Source organism: Thalassophryne amazonica, chromosome 2 (genome assembly GCF_902500255.1).
Source record: "Thalassophryne amazonica chromosome 2, fThaAma1.1, whole genome shotgun sequence".
NCBI classification, from domain to species: Eukaryota; Metazoa; Chordata; class Actinopteri; order Batrachoidiformes; family Batrachoididae; genus Thalassophryne; species Thalassophryne amazonica.
The window spans coordinates 77,780,504-77,796,414 of NC_047104.1; the positions used below are offsets into that span (position 1 = coordinate 77,780,504).

The window sequence follows — 15,911 nt, forward strand, 5'->3', positions numbered from 1 at the left end:
GTATACGTCACTGTAGCTGTCATCATCGCTGTCTCCAGAAAAAGTGCTCAGAAGCATAAAAACTCAAAATGTATGCAGCATCTTTTAAAGTCCACAAAGTCACACTTGGTTTTGGACACAGAGTTTTCAGTTTTTGAAACAATTGCAGTGAAAATTTTATTTTATTTTTTTTTATCTTGTCAAGAACTCTGTGTTATGACCTCTTTAGATAACTTTAAAAGACTACAAAATGATTCTTCTTGTTTTGTAAAAATGTAACTTGCATGTAAATTGCAGTTTAATTTTTTTAATTGCACACATACATTGTCTTTGCAGATTAACATGGATAATCGCAGCTCGAGAAGGAAAGAAACAAAAAATGGCTCCACTGGTTGCAATGTGGCATCTAAGAGGGAAGACAAGCCACCGGTGAAGGCCACTGTGCTTCAAAGAGAAGTGAGTGTGTTTGTCTGTTCTTAGTGTGTGCCTGTTCCTGAGAAAAAAAAACTCATTAAACCAAGTTGTGCAGTTATTTCTCACGGCAGCTGGGAATGAGTACCAGGTAGTACCACAGAACCCGCCTGGACATATTATCTCAACAGTGACCTGCTGCTGCACAGGCTCTGCTAATCCAACAAAACTCTGAAGGTGAACAGAGAGGAAAGGGGGTAGTATACCAATAAAAATAAAATAACGCACGCACGCACGCAAACACACACACACACACACACACACACACACACACACACACACACACACACACACACACACACACACACACACACACACACACACACACACACACACACACACGACTGCTTGTTTACAGAGCATCAGGTTCCTGGTTCAACACACACCCCTGCCATTCTCCATCTAATGTGGCGTTGCATCAGTAAGGGCATCTAGTGACAAAGCTGTCCCAAATTCACATGCAGATCCATATAGATGTGGTGACTCCAAGTGAAAAAGGGAGAAGCCAAAAGAACATCTTTCCATTTTCTGATTTGAGTAAATGTTTGGTGTTACCACAGGTGATTCCAATAATCAATAACACTGGCAAAACGAGAGAGAGAGAGAGAGAGAGAGAGCCAACACAAACACTGCTCGGGAGTATTTCACAACCTGTTTCAGTGTTTGAAACAGGTTTTGAAAAGACGACACCATGAGCTGTGCAAAATACAGTCTCAGTGTGTCAACAACTGATTCAAAACAAGTGCTCTTTATTGTTCCATTTGATTTCAGTGTAGGGTCTGCATGTGCACATACTTTTTTATAACCCGTCACATTGAAACATTCTGTTAAGAGTCAAAAAAGCATCTTTCAGGAAGCTCCAAAAGCCACTGAATGCTCAAAATAGCAACAAACCAACATACTTTTAAAATTGTATAAACATTTTAAAGGTGCAGAACAGCTGCAAGAACAGAGCCAGGTCTGTGTATTTTTCCAGTATAACAGTACAAACCAACACTCAATGAGCTCCTTTCAGTTAATGTATTGCTGATGTAGCACACAGTAAGTTGTTCCTAAATTAATAGAACACAATAATACTCCTCAGTATATGTCATAAGTAATTACAAAAAGCATGAACACATCAGTAACTACATTACACACTTAAGGCTTGGAAAAATGTGGTTTGATTTCTTTTAGAGCTCTATAGCAGGTGTTCTGAAAACAGGTTTTCTGTTGTGGGCTGGGGTGTTTGGCTGGCTTGGTTTTTGTTTTCTGTTTCTCCCACCAGGTGGTGTGCATTCGGGACTGAGTGGCTGAGTATTAGGACCTCACCCTGAACACCTGAGGCTTGTTTTCACGTGCAGGTCATCAGGACTCACAGCTGTGGTGTATTCTGTCTTGATCAGAGATTGCTGCATTTAAACCTTGAATGCACAGTGTGTGATTGCCAGAGACTCGACTTTGTGAGCAGACGTGTGAGATCGACATCAGGAGAACAATCTCACCATCACGGACGCAGAGACCGCTCCAGGTTTGACGCCACAGTCTGTGAAGGAGGATTGGGTGAGGTCTCACGCTCTTCAGCACACTTCCTGAGGTAATTCGGTTTTTGGTGACTTTTATAAAGTAATGACAGTGGATTTGGTGTCCCTCACACCTTGTGTTAGTGAGCTGTCACGTTATGCTAATTGTCTAATCAGCTTCTGCTGCAGTGGAGATTTGAACTGAGTTGTTCTGTGCCTGCAGGGTAAGAAGCTGATGTATAGATTTAAGCCAGGAAGTGTTTGCTGATTGCGTGCACCTTTGAGTTGTGTCTCTCTGTGTGGAGTTGGACTCACCTCATGTTTTCTTTCTTCACAGACTTGGTTTGTCGCGGCCACCTGGGGGGTGTCGGCGGGGTCCCTGGGTCCGAACTGCTGTGGCTCCGGACCGTTTGCGCTGTTGAGAGCGCGCCGTGTTTCCACCTCACCAGACCGCGGACGTTTTAGTTGTTTAGCACTGCACACACTGTTATGTTTATTAAATTCTGTTATCTTTTGAACCGTGCTCTGCTTATTTTATGCTGGGTCCTTTCAAACGCTGGGTCGGTGCTCCGACCGCGTCCGAAACATAACAGTAGTCTCTGGCCATTTAACAATGGACCAGCGGAAGCAGAGACGGTATTTTTGCTGGGAAGGCTGCAGCAGATGTTGGAGTTGATCCGGGATCAGTTGTGGGTGCTCTCCGCCCGGGTTGTGCGCGTTGGTGCGCGCATGGCGGAGTTTACAGCTTGGGTCGCGTCGCACCCCGCTGTTACGGCTGTAGCCCGTCTCCTCCCGTGCAGCTGGCTCCGACGCCTGTTGTAGCAGCCCCGGTGGTATTTAGTTTGCACTTTAAGCTGTTTGTTATAACCTGCTGTCATTTACAGCAGTGTGTATTGGTTCTTACTCTGTTACCACAGGGATTTTATTTGGCACTTTGGCTCCCTCTGTTGGTGACAGAGTCACATTACCGTTCAGGTTCAAAGGATGGAAAACACGTTTTTCCATTCTTTGCACTTGACGACGTAGGCCAATGTTAGTTTTTTTTTATTGGTCTATTATCTGTTTCTTGTTTTAGTATGAGGTGTTTTTATCAGGGGTTAATTTGTTTTTGTGGGTTTTAAAGCACTGTCTGTGGTCTGGTGGAGTTGAAAATGCAGGCTGTCTGGAGCATAGTTTGACCCAGGTGACTTTATGTTTGTCTGTTGGTCTTTTTTATTTCTTTTGGTTTCACCTCCCAGGGTTTGATGGGACGGTCCTCTGGGGGGTGATGGGAGGGTAATTGGGTTGTTTTTTCTTTTTTTTTGTTTTTGTTGTTCCCTCTCTTCTCATCTGGCTCCAGCCGTGTGAGCCGTACGTTGTCGGCGTTGCTGGAGTGGTGCAGTTTGGTTATGCTGGGTGTTTCCCAGGTAACCTCTGCACCCGGGAGGGGGGGGGGGGGGGTGGTTTGGGGTATTTTTTTTTAATTTTTTTTTACTTCCCTGTCTTCTCCTCTGGCCCCAGCCGTGTGAGCCGTAGGTTGTCGGCGTTGCTGGGGTGGTGCAGTTTGGTTGTGCTGGGCGTTTCCCAGGTGACCTCTGCATCCGGGAGGGGGGGGGGTTCGGGGTGTTGTTTTTTTGTTGATTCCCTGTTCCACCTCCGGCTTCAGCGCGCCTTTGAGCCGTATGCCGTCGGCGTAGCTGAGGTTTGGGGCAGTGGAATATACCCACAGCTGGTGGCTGGTTTAAAAGTCAGAGGGGTGGCGCCGTCTTGTGCTGTACGCCATTACCGCTGTTCCACTCCTCCCGGTTGACTTTTGGGGTATAGTCGTGGTTGGTGACACTGGACGTACTTCCAGTTTCCACTGCGCTGAGGGGGTGGGGTTGGGGTTGTTGTTTTGTTTGTATGTTTTTTTTTTCTCCCCCAGTTTCTGCCCTCAGGGTGTGACTGTGGTGTCCTCTGGGGGGGAAAGGACTGTGGGTCCATCTAGCCATAGACGGCCGGGGCTGGGTCTGTTAGTCATAGGGGGGCATCTCCTGGGGTTTGATGGAACGGTCCTCTGGGAGGCGCTGGGAGCCCCCGTGGGTGACGTTGGATCCCAGAGGGACCTTGGCTGTGGTTATTACTCCTGGAGCTGGCGGGATGTCCTCTGGGGGGTGTTGGTCCCTACATGTCGTCCGGGGGGGTGTTAGCGTTTTTTTTTGTTTGCAAGCTTAAGTTTGGGTTGTGTTTTTTCTTTTCTCCTCTTCCCGGGGTTTGATGGGATGGTCCTCTGGGGAGGAGGGGTTGGTATGGTTGTTTGTGTTTGTCTTTTTTTTTGTTTTATGACTAAGCAGACTTTAACACACAGTCGGAAGAAGGCTGAGTGCACAGGTTCAAGAACTCCTAGCCAAAATTATGCAAAGTGAACAACTAAAGCAAGAGTCAACAGGAATGAATGCAAAGGTGGAGACTCTAACAGGTTTGCTAAATGAAACAGAGGGCAAGACCATTAAAGTCAACAAAGGATGTCTCTGCACTGGAGTGTCAGCTGCGGAGCAGTCTGCTGCAGACAGGCTCAGGGTGGGAAAGGATGAGCTCCAGGATGAGAGTGATGGTCTCGGCACGGAGTTCCCTGTTGACAGAGAAGAGGCGGCTGGAAGTGTGCATTATCCAGCTGAGGGAAGAGCTGGAGAGGCTCAACATTGAGATGATCAATGACTGCATGAAGAAATTAACATTGCAGGTGGAGCAGCTGATGATGGAGCTGTCGTCAGAGCACAGTAACGCACAGCTCCTGGAGACGGGCCTTTCCCAGCTGGATCGTCAGCACAAGAAGCCAAAACTGAAGCTGCAGGAGGTGTTTTTTGTTCCCAGCCAACATTCCAGCCATGGTCCCTGGAGGGGGGCTTTGTTTTTTCTGGCCCAGGTCCGTGTGGTCGCCGGGAGGCTTCCCGTGAGGGTGGGGTACTGTTGTGGGCTGGGGTGTTTGGCTGGCTTGGTTTTTGTTTTCTGTTTCTCCCACCAGGTGGTGTGCATTCGGGACTGAGTGGCTGAGTATTAGGACCTCACCCTGAACACCTGAGGCTTGTTTTCACGTGCAGGTCATCAGGTCTCACAGCTGTGGTGTATTCTGTCTTGATCAGAGATTGCTGCATTTAAACCTTGAATGCACAGTGTGTGATTGCCAGAGACTCGACTTTGTGAGCAGACGTGTGAGATCGACGTCAGGAGAACAATCTCACCATCACGGACGCAGAGACCGCTCCAGGTTTGACGCCACAGTCTGTGAAGGAGGATTGGGTGAGGTCTCACGCTCTTCAGCACACTTCCTGAGGTAATTCGGTTTTTGGTGACTTTTATAAAGTAATGACAGTGGATTTGGTGTCCCTCACACCTTGTGTTAGTGAGCTGTCACGTTATGCTAATTGTCTAATCAGCTTCTGCTGCAGTGGAGATTTGAACTGAGTTGTTCTGTGCCTGCAGGGTAAGAAGCTGATGTATAGATTTAAGCCAGGAAGTGTTTGCTGATTGCGTGCACCTTTGAGTTGTGTCTCTCTGTGTGGAGTTGGACTCACCTCATGTTTTCTTTCTTCACAGACTTGGTTTGTCGCGGCCACCTGGGGGGTGTCGGCGGGGTCCCTGGGTCCGAACTGCTGTGGCTCCGGACCGTTTGCGCTGTTGAGAGCGCGCCGTGTTTCCACCTCACCAGACCGCGGACTTTTTAGTTGTTTAGCACTGCACACACTGTTATGTTTATTAAATTCTGTTATCTTTTGAACCGTGCTCTGCTTATTTTATGCTGGGTCCTTTCAAACGCTGGGTCGGTGCTCCGACTGCGTCCGAAACATAACAGTAGTCTCTGGCCATTTAACAATGGACCAGCGGAAGCAGAGACGGTATTTTTGCTGGGAAGGCTGCAGCAGATGTTGGAGTTGATCCGGGATCAGTTGTGGGTGCTCTCCGCCCGGGTTGTGCGCGTTGGTGCGCGCATGGCGGAGTTTACAGCTTGGGTCGCGTCGCACCCCGCTGTTACGGCTGTAGCCCGTCTCCTCCCGTGCAGCTGGCTCCGACGCCTGTTGTAGCAGCCCCGGTGGTATTTAGTTTGCACTTTAAGCTGTTTGTTATAACCTGCTGTCATTTACAGCAGTGTGTATTGGTTCTTACTCTGTTACCACAGGGATTTTATTTGGCACTTTGGCTCCCTCTGTTGGTGACAGAGTCACATTACCGTTCAGGTTCAAAGGATGGAAAACACGTTTTTCCATTCTTTGCACTTGACGACGTAGGCCAATGTTAGTTTTTTTTTTATTGGTCTATTATCTGTTTCTTGTTTTAGTATGAGGTGTTTTTATCAGGGGTTAATTTGTTTTTGTGGGTTTTAAAGCACTGTCTGTGGTCTGGTGGAGTTGAAAATGCAGGCTGTCTGGAGCATAGTTTGACCCAGGTGACTTTATGTTTGTCTGTTGGTCTTTTTTATTTCTTTTGGTTTCACCTCCCAGGGTTTGATGGGACGGTCCTCTGGGGGGTGATGGGAGGGTAATTGGGTTGTTTTTTCTTTTTTTTTGTTTTTGTTGTTCCCTCTCTTCTCATCTGGCTCCAGCCGTGTGAGCCGTACGTTGTCGGCGTTGCTGGAGTGGTGCAGTTTGGTTATGCTGGGTGTTTCCCAGGTAACCTCTGCACCCGGGAGGGGGGGGGGGGGGGGGTTTGGGGTATTTTTTTTAATTTTTTTTTACTTCCCTGTCTTCTCCTCTGGCCCCAGCCGTGTGAGCCGTAGGTTGTCGGCGTTGCTGGGGTGGTGCAGTTTGGTTGTGCTGGGCGTTTCCCAGGTGACCTCTGCATCCGGGAGGGGGGGGGGGTTCGGGGTGTTGTTTTTTTGTTGATTCCCTGTTCCACCTCCGGCTTCAGCGCGCCTTTGAGCCGTATGCCGTCGGCGTAGCTGAGGTTTGGGGCAGTGGAATATACCCACAGCTGGTGGCTGGTTTAAAAGTCAGAGGGGTGGCGCCGTCTTGTGCTGTACGCCATTACCGCTGTTCCACTCCTCCCGGTTGACTTTTGGGGTATAGTCGTGGTTGGTGACACTGGACGTACTTCCAGTTTCCACTGCGCTGAGGGGGTGGGGTTGGGGTTGTTGTTTTGTTTGTATGTTTTTTTTTTCTCCCCCAGTTTCTGCCCTCAGGGTGTGACTGTGGTGTCCTCTGGGGGGGAAAGGACTGTGGGTCCATCTAGCCATAGACGGCCGGGGCTGGGTCTGTTAGTCATAGGGGGGCGTCTCCTGGGGTTTGATGGAACGGTCCTCTGGGAGGCGCTGGGAGCCCCCGTGGGTGACGTTGGATCCCAGAGGGACCTTGGCTGTGGTTATTACTCCTGGAGCTGGCGGGATGTCCTCTGGGGGGTGTTGGTCCCTACATGTCGTCCGGGGGGGTGTTAGCGTTTTTTTTTTGTTTGCAAGCTTAAGTTTGGGTTGTGTTTTTTCTTTTCTCCTCTTCCCGGGGTTTGATGGGACGGTCCTCTGGGGAGGAGGGGTTGGTATGGTTGTTTGTGTTTGTCTTTTTTTTGTTTTATGACTAAGCAGACTTTAACACACAGTCGGAAGAAGGCTGAGTGCACAGGTTCAAGAACTCCTAGCCAAAATTATGCAAAGTGAACAACTAAAGCAAGAGTCAACAGGAATGAATGCAAAGGTGGAGACTCTAACAGGTTTGCTAAATGAAACAGAGGGCAAGACCATTAAAGTCAACAAAGGATGTCTCTGCACTGGAGTGTCAGCTGCGGAGCAGTCTGCTGCAGACAGGCTCAGGGTGGGAAAGGATGAGCTCCAGGATGAGAGTGATGGTCTCGGCACGGAGTTCCCTGTTGACAGAGAAGAGGCGGCTGGAAGTGTGCATTATCCAGCTGAGGGAAGAGCTGGAGAGGCTCAACATTGAGATGATCAATGACTGCATGAAGACATTAACATTGCAGGTGGAGCAGCTGATGATGGAGCTGTCGTCAGAGCACAGTAACGCACAGCTCCTGGAGACGGGCCTTTCCCAGCTGGATCGTCAGCACAAGAAGCCAAAACTGAAGCTGCAGGAGGTGTTTTTTGTTCCCAGCCAACATTCCAGCCATGGTCCCTGGAGGGGGGCTTTGTTTTTTCTGGCCCAGGTCCGTGTGGTCGCCGGGAGGCTTCCCGTGAGGGTGGGGTACTGTTGTGGGCTGGGGTGTTTGGCTGGCTTGGTTTTTGTTTTCTGTTTCTCCCACCAGGTGGTGTGCATTCGGGACTGAGTGGCTGAGTATTAGGACCTCACCCTGAACACCTGAGGCTTGTTTTCACGTGCAGGTCATCAGGTCTCACAGCTGTGGTGTATTCTGTCTTGATCAGAGATTGCTGCATTTAAACCTTGAATGCACAGTGTGTGATTGCCAGAGACTCGACTTTGTGAGCAGACGTGTGAGATCGACGTCAGGAGAACAATCTCACCATCACGGACGCAGAGACCGCTCCAGGTTTGACGCCACAGTCTGTGAAGGAGGATTGGGTGAGGTCTCACGCTCTTCAGCACACTTCCTGAGGTAATTTGGTTTTTGGTTACTTTTATAAAGTAATGACAGTGGATTTGGTGTCCCTCACACCTTGTGTTAGTGAGCTGTCACGTTATGCTAATTGTCTAATCAGCTTCTGCTGCAGTGGAGATTTGAACTGAGTTGTTCTGTGCCTGCAGGGTAAGAAGCTGATGTATAGATTTAAGCCAGGAAGTGTTTGCTGATTGCATGCACCTTTGAGTTGTGTCTCTCTGTGTGGAGTTGGACTCACCTCATGTTTTCTTTCTTCACAGACTTGGTTTGTCGCGGCCACCTGGGGGGTGTTGGCGGGGTCCCTGGGTCCGAACTGCTGTGGCTCCGGACCGTTTGTGCTGTTGAGAGCGCGCCGTGTTTCCACCTCACCAGACCGCGGACTTTTTAGTTGTTTAGCACTGCACACACTGTTATGTTTATTAAATTCTGTTATCTTTTGAACCGTGCTCTGCTTATTTTATGCTGGGTCCTTTCAAACGCTGGGTCGGTGCTCCGACCGCGTCCGAAACATAACATTTTCCCTGACACAACACAACTGTATCTGGAAAAAAAAGGGGGCAGACATGGCAATGTTTTTTGTTTTTATCTTGATTGACAGTGTTTTAATTTGAGGACATTTGTAAAAACAGGACCTTTACCTTTATGTTTCTCATTTGGTTTTATGTCTGCATTAACACTGAAAAGCCACACAGTTATGTCATCAGGTATAGCTAATCAGAAAAACCTAGTAAGGATGGAAACTATCCGACATAACTAACAAACAAACAAGCAAGCAACAATTGCCTTAATTGCACCTCAGACAGCATTAAGAGAAACCAAGACTGTAGTGTGAATTGCGTCCGTGTCTTCCATTGGATGCCCTCATGGTTGTAGTCGAGGACCCCAGTGCAGAGAACCATAACGAAAGATGGTGGAACAGGTTTTATTGCTACAGTAAATAATATGCTGAGCAACAGCAGCAATATGACATATAGGAATGTTAAGTACATGGAAATATGTCCAAAAACTGGGCAGAGTTCAAAAACCAGAATTCTTGAATAGAACAGTTTTTCCACAAGCAATGGTAACAGCATTATTAATTATCTCAGCACCTCAAGTTCATGTGAACAACAGAGTATCCAAACATGGAAAGTCTTCAGAAACTTGAAGGCCCCATCACACATAGCCCAAATGTGCAGGAACCAGGCCGAAATGGCAAATATTACCATCACCAGACACAGTCGGGAGGGAAAGAGGCGTGGTTAGCAGTGTTAGAACGCATCCAGATTACTTCGTCCACACCTGCACGATGGCATCCAAAGCGGATGTAGACAACAGTTTAGATGACACAGGCTGCTGTCAGATGGCCATAAAAGGCACTGAAGACTGCCCAATGTCCAAACATCTGGATGGCAAACACGCGACCGGAGTGGGAGGCAGCACTGTGTTCCTCACACACACGTGCGTGCAAGTGCACACGCGTGGGGCTGAAATGATCACTCAGCTGTGTGTCTGTGTTCATAACGGTTGCATGAGCCACTTTTTTTCTTTTTTGCTCACTTCAAGAGCACAACACAACTCTGTACACCGTGATGTCGCACATAGCAGCTGGGTGAGATGCTTTTCACCACAGGCTGTGGTTTGGTTCCTGTGCACTCTGCGCTGTGAAAGAATCGTGGTTCCATGCTGGAGGTGACTTTCATGTTTAATAATGTTGTCATGGCCTGGGATACAGTTCCACGTCACACCTCCTACAGAGTTTAGATGGTGATCATGTAATAATAATATGTATATTACAGTAGTGAGATCCATTCAGCTCCATGCCTGACGTGCACTATGATGCGTTACTGCGCATGAGACCATGGAGAGGCACAGCGACACACTGTACTTTCGGTTTGGTTGTTGTTCACACCCACTGTACATGATGAATGTGTGTCACATACTCTCGGGGTCCAGTGGAGGTGGACATCCCACAACATACCAGCAGGCTTTGCTGTGACCGACCGACCTCAGAGCTCAATCAGCCACGATCAGATCATTTCAGATGCTGTTTTGATGCCATCAGAATATGTAGGCTGCGATCAGATGAGACAAAAAAGGGCACATAGACTGCTGTCAGATGTGCGTCGCATCTCGATGGCGCCAAGAGTGATTTGAACATGTGCAACACACTAGAGACAGCTGAGTGAATGGGACCAAATATGTAGACTGCTCAAAAAACGCCGTCTGTAGGTCTTCAGACTGCACCTCAATACTTCCCGATTGTGGCCGGATCTGTCATTCTGATGCCATTCGGCCTCAATCGGCATATGTGTGATGGGGTAGAAGTCAACAAATCACACAGAATGTTCAAAATATAGCCCAAAACACAGAATGAATTCAGTAATAACAGGTTACAGACTGAGTTCAGTAACCAAAATTTCACTTGCAGTGGTCTTAGGCTGCAGAGTTAAGGGTGGTATCCCACTGGGCATGACTGTTGGAGAGGAGGCAGAGACACACAATTGTGCAAAAACATGCGAAAAGTCTGCAACTTTTTCATGTGGGATCTCACTGAATTGGTCCAATTGATGCATGTGTGCATGGCGGCCAACTGTCTGCCACATGCTGTCTGGAGTGGGGGCGAAAATATGGCCACAACTCTCGAGCAGTGCGCACACATACCGCACAAGGGACACTGACAAGGCATGCGGCACACACACAAAAGTTGAACAGCACTGGCATGGTCTTTGCAGTTGTAAGGATTTGCGTGTGAATGCCACGTGGGACTCTCATGGATGCTGAGCGTGGCTGAAAATGATGACACATTTGCACACACAGTACTCAGGATGGATGTGGACTAATACATTATTATTTGACTGAGGCTGTGAAAATGCCCCTGACTTTAGACAGAAACAGCACTGTAAATAATAATAAAATAGAGTTAACTAAATAATAAAATAATAATAAATAATAATCAAAAACAGACACAAAAAAAAACGTGGAAACACACTCACGGACTTGCAGAATGATGTCAGTGTGCTGTCCATTCGCACGTCAGGTCTGCACTGACCAGGAGCATTAAACATAGATCCACTTTTGTCCTCAAAACAATAAATGAATAAAAAAGAGGTTAAGACAATAAATCCGGTTCATTCAGCTCATCTGTGGTTGGACATGATGCGTCCAGTGACTCCATTCCATTCACGTGCGTGCATGTCAGGTGTGCGCTGACCAGGAGCATTAAACTTAAATCCACTTCTGTCCTCAGAACAAATAAATTGATTAAATAAATAATAACAAACCCTTTTTCATCTACTGAGAAGAAAAAAATACATCAGGACGAAAGCTGTGAACAGGACACTCACTCAGTTGTACAATGCTTTTGCAGAATTATATACAGTAGTGTTCAGAATAATAGTAGTGCTATGTGACTAAAAAGATTAATCAAGGTTTTGAGTATATTTCTTATTGTTATATGGGAAACAAGGTACCAGTAGATTCAGTAGATTCTCACAAATCCAACAAGACCAAGCATTCATGATATGCACACTCTTAAGGCTATGAAATTGGGCTATTAGTAAAAAAAGTAGAAAAGGGGATGTTCACAATAATAGTAGCATCTGCTGTTGACGCTACAAACTCAAAACTATTACAACCCCTGGCAAAAATTATGGAATCACCAGCCTCAGAGGATGTTCATTCAGTTGTTTAATTTTGTAGAAAAAAAGCAGATCACAGACATGACACAAAACTAAAGTCATTTCAAATGGCAACTTTCTTGTTGTGAAAGTGTAGGAACACGGACCCACAACAGGGGGCGCAAATGAACGGACAATGGAGGAAGTCAAATAACAACACTTTACTGTTGTGAATGAGCACAACAAACACGGCAGGTCACAATAGTATGCAATGAAGTCAATGTACAGAACGTGTCATGTGGGCAGGCTCGAAGATAAGAGACGTCTGTCCAAAGCAGAACCGGAACCACACGATTTCCTCCGCCACCGAACCCCGGGAATACTGGAGCCGCCAAGTCCCGAACTCCCAGGTGGTCACTGCCTCCGCTTGTCGGATCTGGTACTGCTGGCGAGGAACAAAAACAGTTAGATGTAGGTGGGTTTACACCCAGCAACACGTATGGTGGGAAAATCCACCTCCACCTCTCATCAAAAAGCTGGTAAATGCAGGAGTATGGTTACTTATCAACAGGTAGGAGAAAAGTCCAACTCGGTCTCCAGCTGCAAGCACTCACTCTGCTGTCAAAAACACAAAGCAACAATATTCTGCTGTCAGAAAGATAATTCAATCGGCTGAGCTCGTTACCTCCTAAGAATAGCGACATCTCGGCAAAGAGGTGGAGATGTCGTCCTGCTGATATACAGATGAAGATCAGATGATTGGTGACAGCTGTCATAGGTGATGAGTGACAGCTGTCACCCTGGCGGCTCCTGAGAGGCGGCAGCGCCCTCTTGTGCCTGGAGCCCGCACTCCAGGTAGGGTGCCCTCTGGTGGTGGTGGGCCAGCAGTACCTCCTCTTCAGCGGCCCACACAACATTTCTGGCTTTAAGAAACACTATAAGAAATCAAGAAAAAAAGATTGTGGCAGTCAGTAACGGTTACTTTTTTAGACCAAGCAGAGGAAAAAAATATGGAATCACTCAATTCTGAGGAAAAAATGATGGAATCACCCTGTAAATTTTCATCCCCCAAATTAACATCTGCATCAAATCAGATCTGCTCATTGACATTGACCCTATGCCATGACATTGACCCTATGTGTCTTTTTGCAAGGAATGTTTTTGCAGTTTTTGCTCTATGGCAAGATGCATTATCATCTTGAAAAATGATTTCATCATCCCCAAACATCCTTTCAATTGTCCAAAATATCAACATAAACTTGTGCATTTATTGATGATGTAATGACAGCCATCTCCCCAGTGCCTTTACCTGACATGCAGCCCCATATCATCAATGACTGTGGAAATTTACATCTTTATAAATCTCATTGGAAAGGCACCAAACAAAAGTTCCAGCATCATCACCTTGCCCAATGCAGATTCGAGATTCATCACTGAATATGACTTTCATCCAGTCATCCACAGTCCACAATTGCTTTTCCTTAGCCCACTGTAACCTTGTTTTTTTTTCTGTTTAGGTGTTAATGATGCCTTTCGTTTAGCTTTTCTGTATGTAAATCCCATTTCCTTTAGGCAGTTTCTTACAGTTCGGTCACAGACGTTGACTCCAGTTTCCTCCCATTCGTTCCTCATTTGTTTTGTTGTACATTTTTCAATTTTTGAGACATATTGCTTTAACTTTTCTGTCTTGACGCTTTGTCTTCCTTGGTCTACCAGTATGTTTGCCTTTAACAACCTTCCCATGTTGTTTGTATTTGGTCCAGAGTTTAGACACAGCTGACTGTGAACAACCAACATCTTTTGCAACATTGCGTGATGATTTACTCTCTTTTAAGAGTTTGATAATCCTCTCCTTTGTTTCAATTGACATCTCTCGTGTTGGAGCCATGATTCATGTCAGTCCACTTGGTGCAACAGCTCTCCAAGGTGTGTTCACTCCTTTTTAGATGCAGACTAACGAGCAGATCTGATATGATGCAGGTGTTAGTTTTGGGGATGAAAATTTACAGGGTGATTCCATAATTTTTTCCTCAGAATTGAGTGATTCCATATTTTTTTCCTCTGCTTGGTCTAAAAAAGTAACCGTTACTGACTGCCACAATCTTTTTTTCTTGATTTCTTATAGTGTTCCTTAAAGCCAGAAAGTTGCCATTTGAAATGACTAGTTTTGTGTCATGTCTGTGATCTGCTTTTTTTCTACAAAATTAAACAACTGAATGAACATCTTCCGAGGCCGGTGATTCCATAATTTTTGCCAGTGGTTGTATGTTGAAACTGCTTTTTTATAAATCCTGTGAATCACTAAACTAGTATTTAGTTGTATAACCACAGTTTTTCATGATTTATTCACATCTGCGAGGCATTAATTTTGTTGGTTTGGAATCAAGATTGTGCTCGTTTACTAGTGTGCTTGGGGTCATTGTCTTGTTGAAACACCCATTTCCAGGGCATGTCCTGTTCAGCAAAAGGCAACATGACCTCTTCAAGTATTTTGACATATCCAAACTGATCCATGATACCTGGTATGCGATATATAGGCCCAACACGATAGTAGGAGAAACATGCCCATATCATGATGCTTGCACCACCATGCTTCACTGTCTTCACTGTGAACTGTGGCTTGAATTCAGAGTTTGGGGGTTGTCTCACAAACTGTCTGTGGCCCTTGGACTCAAAAAGAACAATTTTACTCTCATCAGTCCACAAAATATTCCTCCATTTCTCTTTGGGCCAGTTGATGTGTTCTTTGGCAAATTGTAACCTCTTCTGCACGTCTTTTATTTAACAGAGGGACTTTGCGGGGGATTCTTGCAAATAAATTAGCTTCACACAGGTGTCTTCTGTCACAGCACTTACAGGTAACTCCAGACTGTCTTTGATCATCCTGGAGCTGATCAATGGGTGAGCCTTTGCCATTCTGGTTATTCTATCCATTTTGATGGTCGTTTTCCATTTTCTTCCATGCGTCTCTGGTTTTTTGTCCATTTTAAAGCATTGGAGATCATTGTAGATGAACAGCCTATAATTTTTTGCACCTGCATATACGTTTTCCCCTCTCCAATCAACTTTTTAATCAAACTACGCTGTTCTTCTAAACAATGAATTGAATGTCCCATTTTACTCAGGCTTTCAAAGAGAAAAACATATTCAACAGGTGCTGGCTTCATCCTTAAATAGGGGACACCTGATTCACACCTGTTTGTTCCACAAAATTGACGAACTCACTGACTGAATGCCACACTACTATTATTGTGAACACCCCCTTTTCTACTTTTTTTTACTAATAGCCCAATTTCATAGCCTTAAGAGTGTGCATATCATGAATGCTTGGTCTTGTTGAATTTGTGAGAATCCACTGAATCTACTGGTACCTTGTTTCCCATGTAACAATAAGAAATATACTCAAAACCTGGATTAATCTTTTTAGTCACATAGCACTACTATTATTCTGAACACTACTGTATACAGTAAAACTCACCTAAACCATCATTGTATAAACCAGATATTCACACTCACCGGATAAAAGCAAAAGTCCCAATGCTTTTGTATGGTCTTCCATGTAATAAATACCGTACATGGCAGAGTTTGTATAACGGATTTTCGCCCACATCAAACAAATGTCCTGTCCGATCGCAAAGCATTTTCATTAAAAACCCATTGCATATAGCAGACGACGTCCCGGATCAACACAGCCTTCACTTTGGAAATGATCTGGTCGTTTCAGCCTGTCGACGGCCGCATGGAGCGTGGAGCGCCCTCTGCTACTGTGGGCCGTCTTTAATCCGGTCGTAACGCTCCTTAATCTGTGTGACGCCCAGAGTATCCTCACCGAAAGCCATCTGAATCT

At 46.0% G+C, this 15,911-nt stretch overlaps 1 protein-coding gene across 1 annotated transcript in view; it reads left to right on the forward strand.

The window, feature by feature from the left end:
* Positions 1-321: 321 nt before the first annotated feature.
* The window catches only part of slc7a9 (solute carrier family 7 member 9), a 131,090-nt gene continuing 115,500 nt past the window's right edge, over positions 322-15,911 (forward strand). The window contains exon 1 of the mRNA XM_034188337.1: positions 322-435. Coding sequence (XP_034044228.1) covers positions 322-435 — 114 coding nt within the window. The remainder of the gene's footprint in view (positions 436-15,911) is intronic.